The following is a 15,034-nucleotide window of genomic DNA, read 5'->3' as shown; positions in this document are numbered from 1 at the left end:
CTTTTTTTTTTTTTTTTTTTTGTCTGAGTAATTGATTGATTCTAGTTTTACATACGTAGAACTCCTTGGTGATTAAATCGCAAGTTGCCTAGTAATTTCATAATGATATATTTGGTCTAATTACCGAATATATATTTGGATGGTTTCTATCTCGCTGGAAGCAGCACTTGAAAGAGTGAGAGAGAGAGATTAGGATGAGGCTCAAGAAGATCAATTTGGTCAATCTTCTTGGAGGCCACTGCACTGTCTTTTCTTCTCCAACCAGCCTGAGAGTTAATTTTAAAGACATGATTAAAGCATATCCTTTATTCTCATATCTTGAAGCATCCAGTTTTGCTTCGATGCGCTCAAGCTAAATGATTTTAAGTTTATTAATTGCGAGCACCAGTTTATCTATAATTTAGATTTAAAAATATGAGAGCTGATTACATTACCGTGATTTGATCATAGACGCGTTCATGTAATGAAAGAGTGTTCATATCAATCTTTTCTCCAAGCATATACGCCTCTGCAACAACCGTATTCTTAACATCGGCTGCCATATCCTTCATATCTTTCTTAACGTCTGAGCCTACCCATCTCTGCAAAGGACGAACATATGTAGTTAATAATAGGAAGAAAATATGTAGTTATCTTATGAGTCAAAATAATAAAAAGTATCTGACATCTACGCCACAAACCATATCCAATGGCAAAAACTAAAGCAAAGAATCCAATGAAAGATAGTGTAACAAACACTAGCCACCCATGTTTGTGTTTGGACTTCGGAGTCGGACTACCAAAAACAAATTTAAAAGGTACAAGGATTTAACCTTTTAAACAATAATTTTAATTCATTTAATTTTCAAATTCTCAACTAATTAACTTTTGTCTAATTAATTTAGAATTTTTCTTCTTCTTCTTACGTTTTATAAAGTTTATAACTTAATTACATTAAATTTGTTATTAGATAGAATATAAAATTCTAAATTTGTTTTGTTCTCTAGAATTAAACAGAGGTATATGCATATATAGTATGTTAGTATGTTAGTATAGTATGTGTAATATTTTGTAGTTCATATACTAAATAATTTATAATTTATTTTTTAAAACTATGATTACAAATCTATAGTATATATGAGATAAAATAATAGTTTTAGTGTTGGTTATATAGTCCAAACCCGCCATGATAGGCGGGTCATGCAACATGTTCAAAGATTTTTAATTCGCAATAATTCATCATACAAAACCCATGAAAGTAAAAATTAGTTTTAAATACGTTGAGATCAATGCGTTGAGATCAAAAATCTCGGCCAAATATCCTCCTCCAAGATTGAAAATCATTTTTTTTATTGATTAGGCCGATTGTTTAGAAAATTTGTGTATGGAGAAAATATTGTTTTGTAAGATTTGAAACTTAATATTAATTAAATTAATTATAAATTTAATACTTAATGTAAAAGAGAATGGTTCCGATTGTTTTGGTAAATTTTGTTTAGGATGGGAAATCTTGTTTTCAAAAATAGAAACTTAATATTAATTAATTAAATGAAAAACAAATTAATAATTAATGTCAATGAGATGCTTGTAAATAGGTATGAACTTTATAATTTATTTCATAAATGTCTCCAAAAATGTATATATAAATATATAGTTTAACCTATAATATTAATACTCTATAAATTAGTAAATTTTGTTAGTTCCAAATCGAGTCAGTGTTAAAAATAACAAAATTTGATAAGATAATAAGATAATAATCTTTTTGAAATTCTCATGTAAAATATAGTCTCAATAATATCATAAATTAATAATCATGTAAATTTACACATATATATATATATATGTTGATATAACAATATATGTGACTCCTAAAACTCATATCTATAAATAATTGTTGTGTTGTATTTTCAAACTATAATGATAGAAAATACTTTATAACAAATCATAAAAATAGCTAAAATTTTTAAAAGTTTTCAATTTCTAGATATGCTTATAGTTTGATAAATTATTAAAATACGATAATTGATATTATTATTCATAATTTAAATGTACGTAATGTGTATAAGTAAATTTGTCTATAGAATTTGCAATTTATCGTCAATAATGTTTTCTAAATATTATAATTCTAAAACTACAAAACTTACAAAATCCGAAAGTCTAATATTATTTTACTAAAATTATCTCTATTCAAATTTTTAATAAATTTAAATAATTAAAAATATATCTATAAATGTATAATTATTAAATTAATATCATTATAAATGTTATGCATATCCGTTTATTATAGGGTTTGGAGTTAGCCCATTTAGCAATGACGTATCGGCTGGACGGTGGATACGGATATGAAGGAAAGAGAGCGATATATGAGGAACTAGGCTTTTATCATAAGGTTGGGCTAAATGCCCAATAACATATATTTGCATCGGGTGTTTCTTATTACAAGTAAAAAAAAACTAAATTAGTTATTTTGTAAAAAAAAACTTCATTGTCTTTTAAAAGGTACAAAACACGCTGACTGAGTACTAAACACTTTAACGTAATGTTAACGAATGTTTCTCACTTTCTTGGACAGAATTTAAACTAAAGGAAGGAGTGACCAAAATCATAAAGACATGTCATATTTATCTATTTTTACCTCAACATAATGCAAATTTTTATAAACCCTCCAAACTTTTTCCCTTTTGTTTAGTCAACAACCCTACTAATCATATGATGACTAACAAAATAATGTAAGGGCAACATTACAACACTTATAGCTTTCTTAAGTAAGATTCAATTCAACCATCCGGTTTACTATTTTGTTGTCTCCACAATTTGGTGTACCTTCCTGATTTCACCAACAACGCTTCGTGTGTCCCTTTCTCCACCACTTTCCCTTTCTCAATTACAATTATCTCATCACATTGCATCGCAGTAGTCAGTCTATGTGCAATGAATACGCAAGTCCTGTTACTCGCTAGCGACCTGAGTGTTTTTATTATCTCTGCTTCGGTGTTACTGTCGAGTGCGCTTGTGGCTTCGTCACACAACAGAATCGCTGGTGATTTCAAAAAGGCACGAGCGAGTGCTACTCTTTGTTTCTCCCCACCACTCAGCATTAGCCCTCTTTCTCCCACTGCGGTCGAATATTTATGCGGGAATCTCATGATCGTATCGTGGATTGCAGCTCGTCGAGCTGCATCGTACACCTCTTCCTCTGTTGCTGAAAGGTTTCCGTAGTGGATGTTGTGATATATTGTGTCATTGAAAAGCACCTGCCAATAATGTCAGTAGTGAATTAAGGCTATGATTATACCTTAGCCTATCTTAGTGTAACCATGAAATCAACATGGTATATTAAAATGAAGATGTATAATATTAGTTATGATTAAGCACTTCTAATATTATTACCGATCAAAAACCTTAAGTTGTGACACTATATAAAATATGCTAGCATACTTGCATTAAAATGAAGATAATTAATTAGTTATGGTTAAGAACTTCTTAATAAGAAGCATTAGGGGAGTGTAAAATATCATGATTAGATAACAGAGTTTATAACTTTCCTATAATAGATTTACCAATCAAACCTTAGTTGTCACAGTATACAAAAATATATGCTAGCATACTTGCATTAACTGTTGTGTTAGATAACGATTATGGAGTTATAGTGCAATAACTACTTACGGTATCTTGAGGGACAACTCCAATGGAGCTTCGAAGACTCTCTAATCTCACTTTCTTTATATCTTGACCATCGATCTTTACATTTCCTGAATCTGTGTCGAAAAATCTGAATATCATCCTAAGAATCGTCGATTTACCGCTTCCGCTACTACCAACAATGGCGACACTTTTCCCTGCCGGTACTTCAAATGAAATCCCATCTAAAATATTTCTCTCCGGCAGATACCTAAAATGTACATTCTCAAAACTAATGCTTCCACCTTTCAGAACAAGAGAAGGGAGCTTTGTGTCTATATCTTTATCTCCGATATCGGATCTTTCCTCCAGCAACTGGAACATCGATTTCATATCCACAAGGCTCTGAACAGTTTCGCGGTAAACACCACCGAGAAAGTAAAGAGGAAGAGACAATTGGAATAGAAGACCATTCACCATCACCAAATCACCAACTGTCATCGTACCATTCATAATCCCTTGAGAACACAACACCATTGATGTTGACAAAGCTGTACTAAATATAAAACTCTGTCCAAAATCTAAGAACGCAAGACTCTTCTGAGTTCGCAATGCAGCGTCTTCGTATCTACCAAGTAACTCATCGTACTTTCTCGCTTCGTAGACTTCGTTGTTGAAATACTTAACAGTCTCGTAGTTTACAAGAGAATCAATAGCTCTTGAGCTAGCGTCATTATCAGCTTTGTTCATAGCATATCTAAACTTGGTTCTCCTCTGCGTCACAACCAATGTGAAAGCTATGTATGATCCAACAGAGAGACAAGTAATGAACGCGAAAACAGCTCCGAAATTGTATGCTAATATACCTGAGACCATAGCTATCTCCAACGTCGTGGGAACAACGTTGAAAACCATAGCTGAAAGGATCGTGTTAATCGCTCTGCTACCACGATCGATGATTCTGTTCAACGCACCTGTCTCACGATTCAAATGGTAACGAAGGTCGAGATCGTGTAAATGCGAGAGCACTTTTCTTGATACGGACCGTATCGTGCGGAGAGATACTTTAGAGAAAACAGCAGTACGAAGCTCGTTGAAAGCTGAAGATCCAGATCGAGCAATGCCGTAGCCGATGAGGACTGACGAAGGAGTAGCGAAAGCAGCAAATAGGTAAGGATTTGAATCGCCGATCGAAGATGAAGACGAAGAGAGCAAATCGATAGCTAGTTTGAAGAGGAAAGGAACTTGAACGTTCAAGAACTTAGCTCCCACGAGACACGCTAAAGCAGCGACGACTCTGAATCGTAGCTCTGGGTCATCTTTCATCCATAGGTAGCTCGAAATCGTGCGGAGGATCTTCTGAGACGACGTCGTGTTGATTTGTTTGTGAGATTTGGAGGTGGTTGGATCTTGATTTGGAGTTGAAGCTGAAGTGGAGAAGAACATAACTCGAGCGTTGACCGGAGACGGCGATGGATCGGAGAGGAACGCATTGATAGCTAATGGTGATCTCCGAGTTGAGTTACGTTTGATGAAACTAGAGAAACTCTGAATCTGATGTTGACGATGATGATGATCGGAGCGAAGACGGTAAGAAAGAGAAGCGCGAGAGAGGAGGATCCGAGATCCTCTCATCATCGCTTCTTGTCCCAAAAGAATCACATATAGTTTGGTCTGAATCGAATCTTTGTGTTCTCTGTTCTTGTTCCGTAACAGAGTAGCTCAAGAAGAAGAAAGAAGATGAAGAAGAAGATATCAAACTCGGAAATAACCGGATCCGGTTTATCAATTTTGATTAAAGTTATGAAATTAGTTATTTCGGAGTGAACCGGTCCTGGTTTGATAGCCACTGGGATTTGAATTGAGAGAATCTGATACGTTTTTAGTTACGGTGGTGCACACCGCAGCGAATCTCTCATCGCGGGGGGAGACCCACATGGACAACTAACACAAACACTTTCGAATTTTTCAACTCTCTCAAATTAAATTAAAAATTGAACGATTTAATTGAAAAGTAAAGAAAGCAACGGTCGGTTATGTCTTCCCTCCAGACGACAAGGGTTTTTATTCGGACACCACTAAAAATAGACAGCTAAACTCCTTTTTTGGTCTAAAATATTCAATTTTAATAACATGATTAAAGATTAGATTGCCACTAGGATTAAATTAAAACTATATAGTAGTGATGAAGCTTTTAAATCAAGGGAAGTAATCAGCGACCGTCGGATGTGGAAGAGATGGACCAAAGGACGTGGGCACGAGTCCCNCCCCCCCCCACTCTGTTCACGTGGGTTCCACGTAGCCATCTAATGCTAAGTATCTTTTTTTTAGCCGTCCGATTGAATCCTTTGAAGCTGACATGTGAGCCCCCACTTCTTATTTTCTTTATTTTGGAGCTTGAAGTCTGAAGATATATATGTTTTTTTTTTGAGTTTTTTTTTTATTTATTTATGTGATTATTTTATTTATTTTGGAGTATTAATTAATCCCACGGATACAACCGTTTTGATATCATATTTTTCTTTGAAATCTATCTATATCAGATTATGGAGTCAATATACCAACTAAAAACATCTGAACATTTAGCATCATTTTTATACACTTTGAAATCATGTTTGTCATTGGCACCTAATCATTTTATTGTTCAGAATATTATAAGTAATTTCTTTTGGTAAGGAAATATAACTTACATATGTAATTTATATGATAATGTAATTGTATTTTATTAAAATGTTATGAGGGTTTATTATCAATTATGTTAAATATCTGACTTTATTAGTTTTATATATATATAAATGACATGATTGCATAACTTCACTATACACATTTACCAAAAATAAAAAATAAAAAATAAAATTGTCCACCATTTTCAATCGTAAAAGATTCTTTAAACACAATGGAATGGGATTAGTCCACATATAGTTTTTTTTTCTAAAGAAATTGTATAAGTGGATCAATACAATAAAACTACAATGTTTCTCACCATAGACACATCAACTTCAACTTTGAAGCTCCTATTCACACATCAGTTAAAATCATTGACCAATAAAATGAAAACAAATAATACAGATCATCTTACAAATTGCCAAAGTGGACATATAATTGTCTTCTCTTCATCAATCGATTTCAGAATTTCAACCTAACAAAATTGTTTATCTTCTGCGCATCTCAACTAAAACTCTTATTCTTGACAATTCCGACGATCGCATAAGCGTTCGGTGATTGTTTTAGTCTGTCTAACTATGATTCTTCTACTTTTTTTGTTTCTTCTACTTTTTGTTTCCAGTTAACAAAATTCTGTTCTTTTATGTCTCTTAATTTGAGGGATTGTGGAAGATTTCAAAGCTGTAAATGTGTGAATTTGAGATGAATTTTTGAGATAAGCTATGTGTTTGAAACTTGAAATTACTATGAATGTTGGTGAAGAAGAGAAGAGTCAAGAAGTCTCTTAAAGCGGCTTCGGTGTTTTGTTTGCTCTTCTCCATCACGCGTCTTTGCTTTGAAGCTTGCTCATGTTTTTTCTCTTTCATGGTGGTTAGTTTCTTCTTCTTAAGTTTGGTGGCTTCACTTCTGTTGTGACTTTACCAATGTGATATATTATCTCTCTGTTTACTTATTTGGGTTTGAAAGAAGCTAGAACTTTGCTGGAGAAAACTTGTGCGATTTTGAAAGATGGATTGTCTAAAGAAGAAATGAAGCTTTTGTTGATCGCTGAGAACAAATGCAAGACTTTTAAAAAGTCTAAAGCATTTAGAATGTCTCTGCAACTTTCGCTTAGTGTATCTACAACTTTAGCTCTAAAAACCCTTTTGAGTTTCAATAATATACATTACAATAACCGTTTGTGATAGATTACAATAACCTACAGATTTTCTTGTGATATACCTTTTTAGTGTTTCTGAATTTGTTGTAACTGTTTGTTAATGCAATAATTAAGTCTTTGTTAATGAGAGAGGTTTGTTAATGAGAGTTTATAAACCTTGTAGTTGTTGCAAGCTAACTCCGTGGAGGGAAGAGGCAAAGCTGGAGCAAGAGTTTGAGAAGAGTGATTTAGTCCGAGGTTATTCGCCGAATCTTCTAGAAACTCTGCAAGATAGAGAGGAGCGATCTCCACAATGATCATAGTTCAGGCCCATAAGACCATGAGTAAAGTACAAGATAAATCTCTACAAGTTAAGTGTAAGGGTAACATAAAGAAATAGGAGTAAATAGCAGGTTGAAGTATCAGAAGATAAAAATACGTTTGAAAAACTAGCAAAGCTAAGGCTTGCAAAGTAAGTTAATTAATGCTTGAGTGGACGTGATGATATGAACAAGAGCATGATAGTAGCAAACTGACAAACAAACAAACACCACACAGACTTGAAATTATATTAATATGATAGAAGAAGGTTCTTAACACACTATTGTCTTCTTGACTCGTGCAGCAATATTTCATCTTATCGAAGATATATAACAAATTCAATATTGGCACTTAGCAAGGAGAAGGAACACCTGGAGTAGTTATGCGCTCAAAGTGTAAACTCATACTGTTAATAAAAGGAATACGTAGTTACTTCTACAATTCTACTCAATGTTTATCACACTCACAATCAAACACAAAAAAAAAAAAAAACTATCAAAATTACACATCCTTTATTGGCTATTGGCTTTTGGCTATTGGTAATATGATAACTGTTTGACTGTAATATGGCATAGGTTATTGAATTTCATACTACTATAATCGATTGATTTGTATTGTCAAGATTTTTTTTATTCATGTTCTCTTTTTTTTATATATAATTTGTTCCATCTTTATTTTTTTGACAAAAATTATGAAAAATATTTAAACACACGTACTGTCAAAAGATCCCTGATGTTAATTGGAAAAACAAAAGAAAAGAAACAGAGTTTTCTCTCACTCCGAAAGAAAGAGAGAGTTAAGAGAAAGAAGTTTCTCAGTTTAACAAAACAATTCGATTTTATAATAAAGTTATCTACGGACTCAGTTCGTTGTTTTTTTCTGGTATTTCCTGATTTTTTTTGTTTGTTTTTTAAATTTTGTAAAAAAAAAATTGGGTACTTAAGTCCCAAGTTAGTTAGATGAAAAAAAAAATTGTTTGATTAAAATAAATAAAAAAATGATGCAACAAATAATAACTAAAATACAAAAACAAAAAATTACCATTGACCATGATAATTTTTTTTTATTAATTATAATAGGACAATTCTCCTAAATATAACTAAAATATGATTTTTCCAAAATTACCACTTTTAGTTTTATTTTCCAAAAAAACCACTAAAATGAGTTTTTTCAAAAATACCACAAAATTAAACTAAAGTTTTATATTCAAAACTAAACACTATACCTTAAATCTAAATTAGTCAACCAAACTAAGAAAAATAAATTTTACATAATAAAAATTTCAGTTTTTTGTGTTTGTGACATTTTTGGAAAAAAGATGTTGTGGTATTTTTGAAAAAAAAACTTACAATTTTGTATTTTTTAGGGAAAAAAACATAAAATTTGGCATTTTGAGAAATTTTTTATTATAATATTTGATTTCAACCAATATAAAAACAAATATTATTTCAAAAAATACAAAATATATATATATATATATATATGAAAACAAATCTGCAGCGTAAGGCGGATACTAATCTAATATTGTTAAAAGAAGAAAAACAAAAAAAGTTTTCAAGTAAATATATTCACGGAATAAAGTGAGAAATTTATTGTTTCTGCCAAATAATATAATTGTTTTTCTTCTTTTGCATAAAAATTAATATGAAGAAGACTAAAAGAAAAAAAAAGGATTAGGGAAGTGAAAAAGAGACAAAACCCACCCGTCGTGTCTTCTTGTTCATCCTTTGTTTCCCTTTTTATTTTTCCTTCTCACTGTTTCTGCCTTACTTAAAGTCTCAAACTTTGCTTCAAATTCAACCCATCTCTTCTTCCCACTTCCCCTCACAATCAAAATCTCCAACCACTGATTGATTGATTCAATCTCTCTGTTACAGTTTTCTCAGCTTTTCTGAGTTTGGAATTCAAATGGAAGGCGGTTCCGTTAGTGGATCAGCTTCGGCTTTGTCAAACGATGAAAATCTCGTCGTTTCTTGTGAGGATTCTTCTTCTCCTGTAGGGAATGAGCAGCTTGAGCTTGGTCTTACCTTGAGCCTTGGTCGAAAAGGGTATCCAGATTGTAGGGTTGCTTACGCTGATGATTCCTCTTCTTCTTCATCATCTTCTTCTCTGAGCAGAGCTAGCGTAATTGCTGGGATCAAGCAAACAGCTGATTCCATGGCCGCAACTAGTGGGTGAGTGAGATTCTCTTATTTTCCTTTCTTTTTTTTGATTATCCTTTAGAATTTTAACCGTTCCATTTCTAGAAAAAAGCCTTTACATGTTGATTAATCATATGATTAGACAGAATGTTCTGTGTTATCTTGAGAAATTCGAGCTTTATATACCTAGATGACTTTGAATGTGTCTTCCTGATCATATAGAGTTTGGTTTGGTCACTGTATGTGGTAATTGAATCTTATTATCATTATCCATAGATGACAATCTCTTTCTTATGAGATTCTGTAGTACTTGCTTTAGAGGGAAAGTGTTTTTTTCTTTCTTTCTTTCTTTTGGAATGGAGTGGTTCATCCTGTAGAGTGATGCTCTTGCTCTCTGATTTTTGTGTAAACTTGTGTTGATTTGAGCCTGGTTCGTGTGAGATAATTTGACAGGCTATTGAATTGTTTAATCCTTTTTGTGATTTACTCTATGCCTATGTAAAATTGCAGGCAAGTTGTGGGATGGCCACCAATAAGGACTTACAGAATGAACAGTATGGTTGTTAACCAAGCCAAGACATTGGTTTCTGAAGATCAGAACTCTGAGATTCGTCAAGAAGTAAACAAGAATAGAACTGATGCTACAAATATGAGAAATTCCATGTTTGTGAAAGTGACTATGGATGGCATTCCAATTGGAAGAAAAATTGATCTGAATGCTCATAAATGCTATGAATCATTGTCAAACACTCTTGAAGAAATGTTTCTGAAACCCAAAACAGGTGAGCTTTTCGAATCTTGTGGTTCTTCTTTTTTCTTTTTGATGCTTTTGAGTTTGTTTGTTTTTTCCTTAGTCTGAGATTGAAATGATGATTCTTTCTGTGATTAGGTTTAAGCACACGAGAAACTGATGGTCGCATGGAAACACCTGTCAAGATACTACCGGATGGGTCTTCTGGATTAGTACTAACATATGAAGACAAGGAAGGAGATTGGATGCTTGTTGGTGATGTTCCGTGGGGGTATGTATACTTATATTCTTATGCTTGCCATGTTTAATCATATGTAAACCTCAGAATTCTGGATCCTGAACCCATTTGTTAATTGTGTCTAGGATGTTTATTGGTTCCGTGAGGAGGCTTCGGATAATGAAAACATCAGAGGCTACTGGTAAAGGTACATTTACTGATTAGATCAAATCCTGGTATCCTTATTGAAATCTTAACTTTTTTTTGTGTTATTGTGACCTTTGTTTGTGTATTCCATGTTTACAGCTCAAATGATATTATGAAGCAAATAAAATAATCTACAAGAACCCTTTATGTTTGAAGCAGTAATAAGACAGATCACAGATCAAAGAGAAGACAAAAACATTGTAAGAAGCTTCTTCTTCTTCTCTCCCTTTTACAGTTTTTTTTTGGCTCTGCCATTTTTTTTTGTTTTTCTCTTTTAGTTAGTTTATATGGTCTCGTTGTAAATTACACTTCAAAAGCTATAACAAAACCCCTTGTCTTGCACAAAACCGGTTCAGAGCAATGCACAAAGTTAATATGATCTGTAAAAACAAAAGCAAAGTTATTCTACATGGAAAAAAATGAAATAAGAGCATCAAGATCTCTCTATCTCTCTCTTCTTTCTACATACAGAACAGGAATCAAACGAATCAGTTTTATCGGCCTTTTTCTCTTCATAAATCTTGTCCTAAAGAAGGCCATTTACAGGTGAAGTACTAAAAACCGATGTATGTTTCTCGGCCAAGCTACGACTAGTGTTCTCATCATTACTGTTACTTTTCCTCCTCGGTTTAGCCTCTCCGAGCATCGATATGACATCTCTCATCGAAGGTCTGTCTTTCGGGAGCTTCGTGGTGCATAGAAGAGCGATCTGTAAAACTAAAAGCATCTCTTCTTGAACAAACCTGCAGTTTCCTACATTAGGATCTAATGCTTCTTCTAGTGATATGTTGTCTCTTATCTTCCTCCTCACCCACTCAACTATGTCTACTGATTCCCCAAACTCCGGCTCCAACGGTCTTCTTCCTGTTAAAAGCTCCAATAACACGACCCCGTAGCTGTATATATCTATCTTCTCATCCACCTTCAATGTGTATCCATACTCTGCAACATGATCAACCAAGTAAATAAACAAACAAACATAAGAACTGAACCAAATTAAATAACCGGTACGGTATTTAAAGCATACCGGGAGCGATGTAACCGTAAGAACCGGCGACCATTGAAACGGTTTCTTTCTTCCTCGCCATCATCCTGGCGAGGCCAAAATCGGCGATCCTGGCGTCGAGATTCGCGTCGAGCAAGATGTTATTGGATTTGATGTCTCTGTGAATCACCGGAGGATGACAATCATGGTGGAGGTAAGCGAGGCCGTGAGCTACACCCAACGCGATGTTGTAACGCGAAACCCAATCAACGAGAAGCCTCCCGGCGGCGTTTTTGCCGTGAATCGCGTCTCCTAGGTTTCCGTTGAGCATGAATTCGTATACGATCATCATGTTTTTGTCGTTGTATAAGAACCCTAGGAGCCTCACGATGTTCCTGTGTCTCAATTTCCCTAATAGGTTCACTTCGCCTACGAAATCTCCGGTGGTTCCATCTTCGATATCGGCGGCGGATCTCCATAGCTTCTTAACGGCGAGGACTGTGCTCGATCGTGACATCTCTGCTTTGTATACGATTCCTGTAGCTCCCATTCCGATCATGTTCGATTCTTTGATGCAAGCCAAGATATCGGAAGCTGTAAACCCTAGCCTATGAAACGCCATTAGTCTCCACGGCCATTCACCTTTGCTCGCCGTCTCGTCGCCGCAGAATCCGTTAGTATACCATCTCTTGTATAGAGTTCTCGTACCGATGGTGAGAATCCCTAGAGCTAGAACCGTTGCGATTCCAATCAACCATCCGGCGACGATTCGTTTCCCGTGGAAACTCTTGTGACCTGATGTTGATCCTTGGAATTTGTTACACGGTGGAAGAACGCCGCCGCATAGACCGGCGTTACCTCTCAGATCATCTGGATTTATTGTTCTGAGAAAGCCGTTGATTGGGACTGGACCTGTGAGCTTGTTGTAGGAGACGTTGAGGAGTTCTAAGGCAGGGGATGTTCCGATGCTCTCCGGGAGTACTCCGGTTAAGGAGTTGTTGGAGAGATCAAGCACGGCTAATGCTGACATTGTTGTGATCTGTCTTGGGATCTCTCCGGTGAGGTTGTTGTTTCTTAAGTTGAGGCTTACGAGCTTCTCGCATGAAGCAATGCTGGAAGGGATTGTGCCTGTGAGAGTGTTTGATGAGAGATCGAGGTTTGAGAGTGAAGGACAATCCTGGAATTGGTCGGGGACTTCGCCGGAGATGAAGTTCTCGGAGACTAAAAACGCTTGTAGATTGTGTATGGAGAGGATCGTGGAAGGGAGGGACGATCGGATCTGGTTTCTTGAGAAATCAATGAAAGAAAGCGAAGTTGAATCCGATATGTCTCCCGGAATCCCTCCGCTGAGACGGTTACCGGCAAGTTCGAGTCTTTGTAGCTTCTCAAGCTTGCCAAAGCCGATGGGAATCGAACCGTTGAGGAGATTGTTCTGCATTCTGACTCGAACTAGCGACTGACAAGTGGTTAGAGTCGCTGGAATTGAACCGGAGAAGGTGTTGTTGAACAGAATGAGCTTGGTGAGATTGCCTTTGCTGCATAGGGTCGAAGGAATCACACCGGAGAAGGAGTTTGAAGAAACGTCAAGCCATTGTAGTGGAGAGTTCTTCCCGAGATCGCTTGGTAACTCGCCAGATAACGTGTTGTTCCAGAGCTCGAGGACTTGTAACTGCGCAAGATTGCTGATCGCGGGAGGAATTGAGCCGGTGAGTTTGTTGCGCATCAGGTTCAGGAGCTGCAGGTTCTTCAGCTCTGCTATCTCCATTGGAATCTCGCCGTAGAATGCGTTATCGGAGAGATCAAGCACCTTTAGCGTGGTAATGTTTCCTATTTCTCTTGGAATCTTCCCGGTAAAGTTGTTTTCGTACAGGAGAAGCGTCTCAAGTGACTTGAGCTTCCCGAGCTCCGACGGAATCTCACCACTTAGCTTTCCTATTGCCAAATCGAGGTACTTGAGGCTGTTAATGTTCCCAAATTCCGGTGGAATCTCACCTTCGAATTCATTGTACCCAAGAATGGCGCTTTCAAGTGAAAGAAGCTCGCCTATAACGCTTGGTAACTCGCCGGTGAGATTGTTTCCGGACAATCCGAGAAATCTCAGCTTCTGTAGATTCTTGAATGAACTTGGAAGTGACCCTTGAAAGAAATTCCCCCGGAGATCAAGAACTTCTAAAGAGACTAAGTTCCCAAGATCCTCCGTGAGATTTCCAACGAGATTGTTACCTGAGGCATTGAGGTGAACGAGTCCAACTGATTCATTGCCAAATAGAAAAAGATTCCCTGAGAATGAATTCTGGCTGATGTCTATAGATTTCAAGGGCGGGATCGATTTCGGGAGAAGCGAGTCGAATCCGTTGCATGAGATGTTAAACGAGACAAGGCTTCTCAGCTGTCTGATCGAATCAGAGATTTTGCCCGTGAGATTCATTCCCGACAGGTCAAGAGTCTCAACATTGCCATGGGAGTTGCACCGAACACCGGTCCAGTTACAGTGATCGCCGGATGCTGAAAGCTTCCAATCTTTGAGAAAGTTACGAGGATCCACAAGAGTTGATTTCACCGAGAGCAAAACGGAGAGCTCATTGTCGATGGAAGCTAAAACAGAGGAAGTAGAACCAATGTAACAGTAGTAAAGGAAGAGAACCATAACCTTCATCTTCATCTTCTTCCTCTGTCTCAGCAGCTTCGACTGAAACTTGTCTCCTTAGTTCATTACCAAGAACAAGACTCGTGAACATGCAAGGAGGTGGAGGGTGGAAAGAAGAGTAGAATAAGAAGAAACTCGGCAAGTATATATGCTTGCTCTGTCTGTATATATTATGTGAAATATATAAAATGAATCTTGGTTTTATGTGGATCTAGTGATCAAAAGGTATGAAGAGTTACCATGTTCTAAGAAAATAAAAAAATAAAACAAGATTTTGGAAGTATTTCAGAAATTTCTTTTTTTTATTTATTTTTTTTTTTACAACAATTTCAGAAATTTCTTAAGACATTGAACATGTGAAGA

The 15,034-nt window shown here is 35.7% G+C and overlaps 3 protein-coding genes across 3 annotated transcripts; 1 reads left to right on the top strand and 2 right to left on the bottom strand.

The window, feature by feature from the left end:
* On the bottom strand, positions 2,580-5,354 carry LOC104722014 (ABC transporter B family member 23, mitochondrial-like). Its single transcript, XM_010440115.2, has 2 exons — positions 3,646-5,354; positions 2,580-3,233 (listed from the first exon to the last, which is right to left on the bottom strand). Exons 1-2 carry the CDS (start codon positions 5,236-5,238, stop codon positions 2,757-2,759), a joined length of 2,070 nt encoding a protein of 689 aa, XP_010438417.1. The 5' UTR covers positions 5,239-5,354; the 3' UTR covers positions 2,580-2,756.
* Positions 9,389-11,418, top strand: LOC104722012 (auxin-responsive protein IAA11-like). Its single transcript, XM_010440113.2, has 5 exons — positions 9,389-9,897; positions 10,375-10,646; positions 10,754-10,886; positions 10,979-11,040; positions 11,139-11,418. Exons 1-5 carry the CDS (start codon positions 9,632-9,634, stop codon positions 11,153-11,155), a joined length of 750 nt encoding a protein of 249 aa, XP_010438415.2. The 5' UTR covers positions 9,389-9,631; the 3' UTR covers positions 11,156-11,418.
* On the bottom strand, positions 11,358-14,939 carry LOC104722013 (MDIS1-interacting receptor like kinase 1-like). Its single transcript, XM_010440114.2, has 2 exons — positions 12,067-14,939; positions 11,358-11,981 (listed from the first exon to the last, which is right to left on the bottom strand). Exons 1-2 carry the CDS (start codon positions 14,684-14,686, stop codon positions 11,566-11,568), a joined length of 3,036 nt encoding a protein of 1,011 aa, XP_010438416.1. The 5' UTR covers positions 14,687-14,939; the 3' UTR covers positions 11,358-11,565.

This window comes from Camelina sativa, chromosome 11 (assembly GCF_000633955.1).
Source record: "Camelina sativa cultivar DH55 chromosome 11, Cs, whole genome shotgun sequence".
NCBI lineage: Eukaryota > Viridiplantae > Streptophyta > Magnoliopsida > Brassicales > Brassicaceae > Camelina > Camelina sativa.
This window is presented reverse-complemented; position numbering and strand designations above follow the sequence as displayed.

Excerpts from the sequence above, each read along its gene's own strand:
- LOC104722014 (XM_010440115.2), bottom strand. The coding sequence starts at position 5,238 with ATGATGAGAGGATCTCGGATCCTCCTCTCTCGCGCTTCTCTTTCTTAC. Across the intron at positions 3,234-3,645 it reads GAGTTGTCCCTCAAGATACC|GTGCTTTTCAATGACACAAT; the intron begins GTAAGTAGTTAT and ends CATTATTGGCAG.
- LOC104722013 (XM_010440114.2), bottom strand. The coding sequence starts at position 14,686 with ATGAAGATGAAGGTTATGGTTCTCTTCCTTTACTACTGTTACATTGGT. Across the intron at positions 11,982-12,066 it reads TTACGGTTACATCGCTCCCG|AGTATGGATACACATTGAAG; the intron begins GTATGCTTTAAA and ends ATCATGTTGCAG.
- LOC104722012 (XM_010440113.2), top strand. The coding sequence starts at position 9,632 with ATGGAAGGCGGTTCCGTTAGTGGATCAGCTTCGGCTTTGTCAAACGAT. Across the intron at positions 9,898-10,374 it reads TCCATGGCCGCAACTAGTGG|GCAAGTTGTGGGATGGCCAC; the intron begins GTGAGTGAGATT and ends GTAAAATTGCAG. Across the intron at positions 10,647-10,753 it reads GTTTCTGAAACCCAAAACAG|GTTTAAGCACACGAGAAACT; the intron begins GTGAGCTTTTCG and ends TTCTGTGATTAG.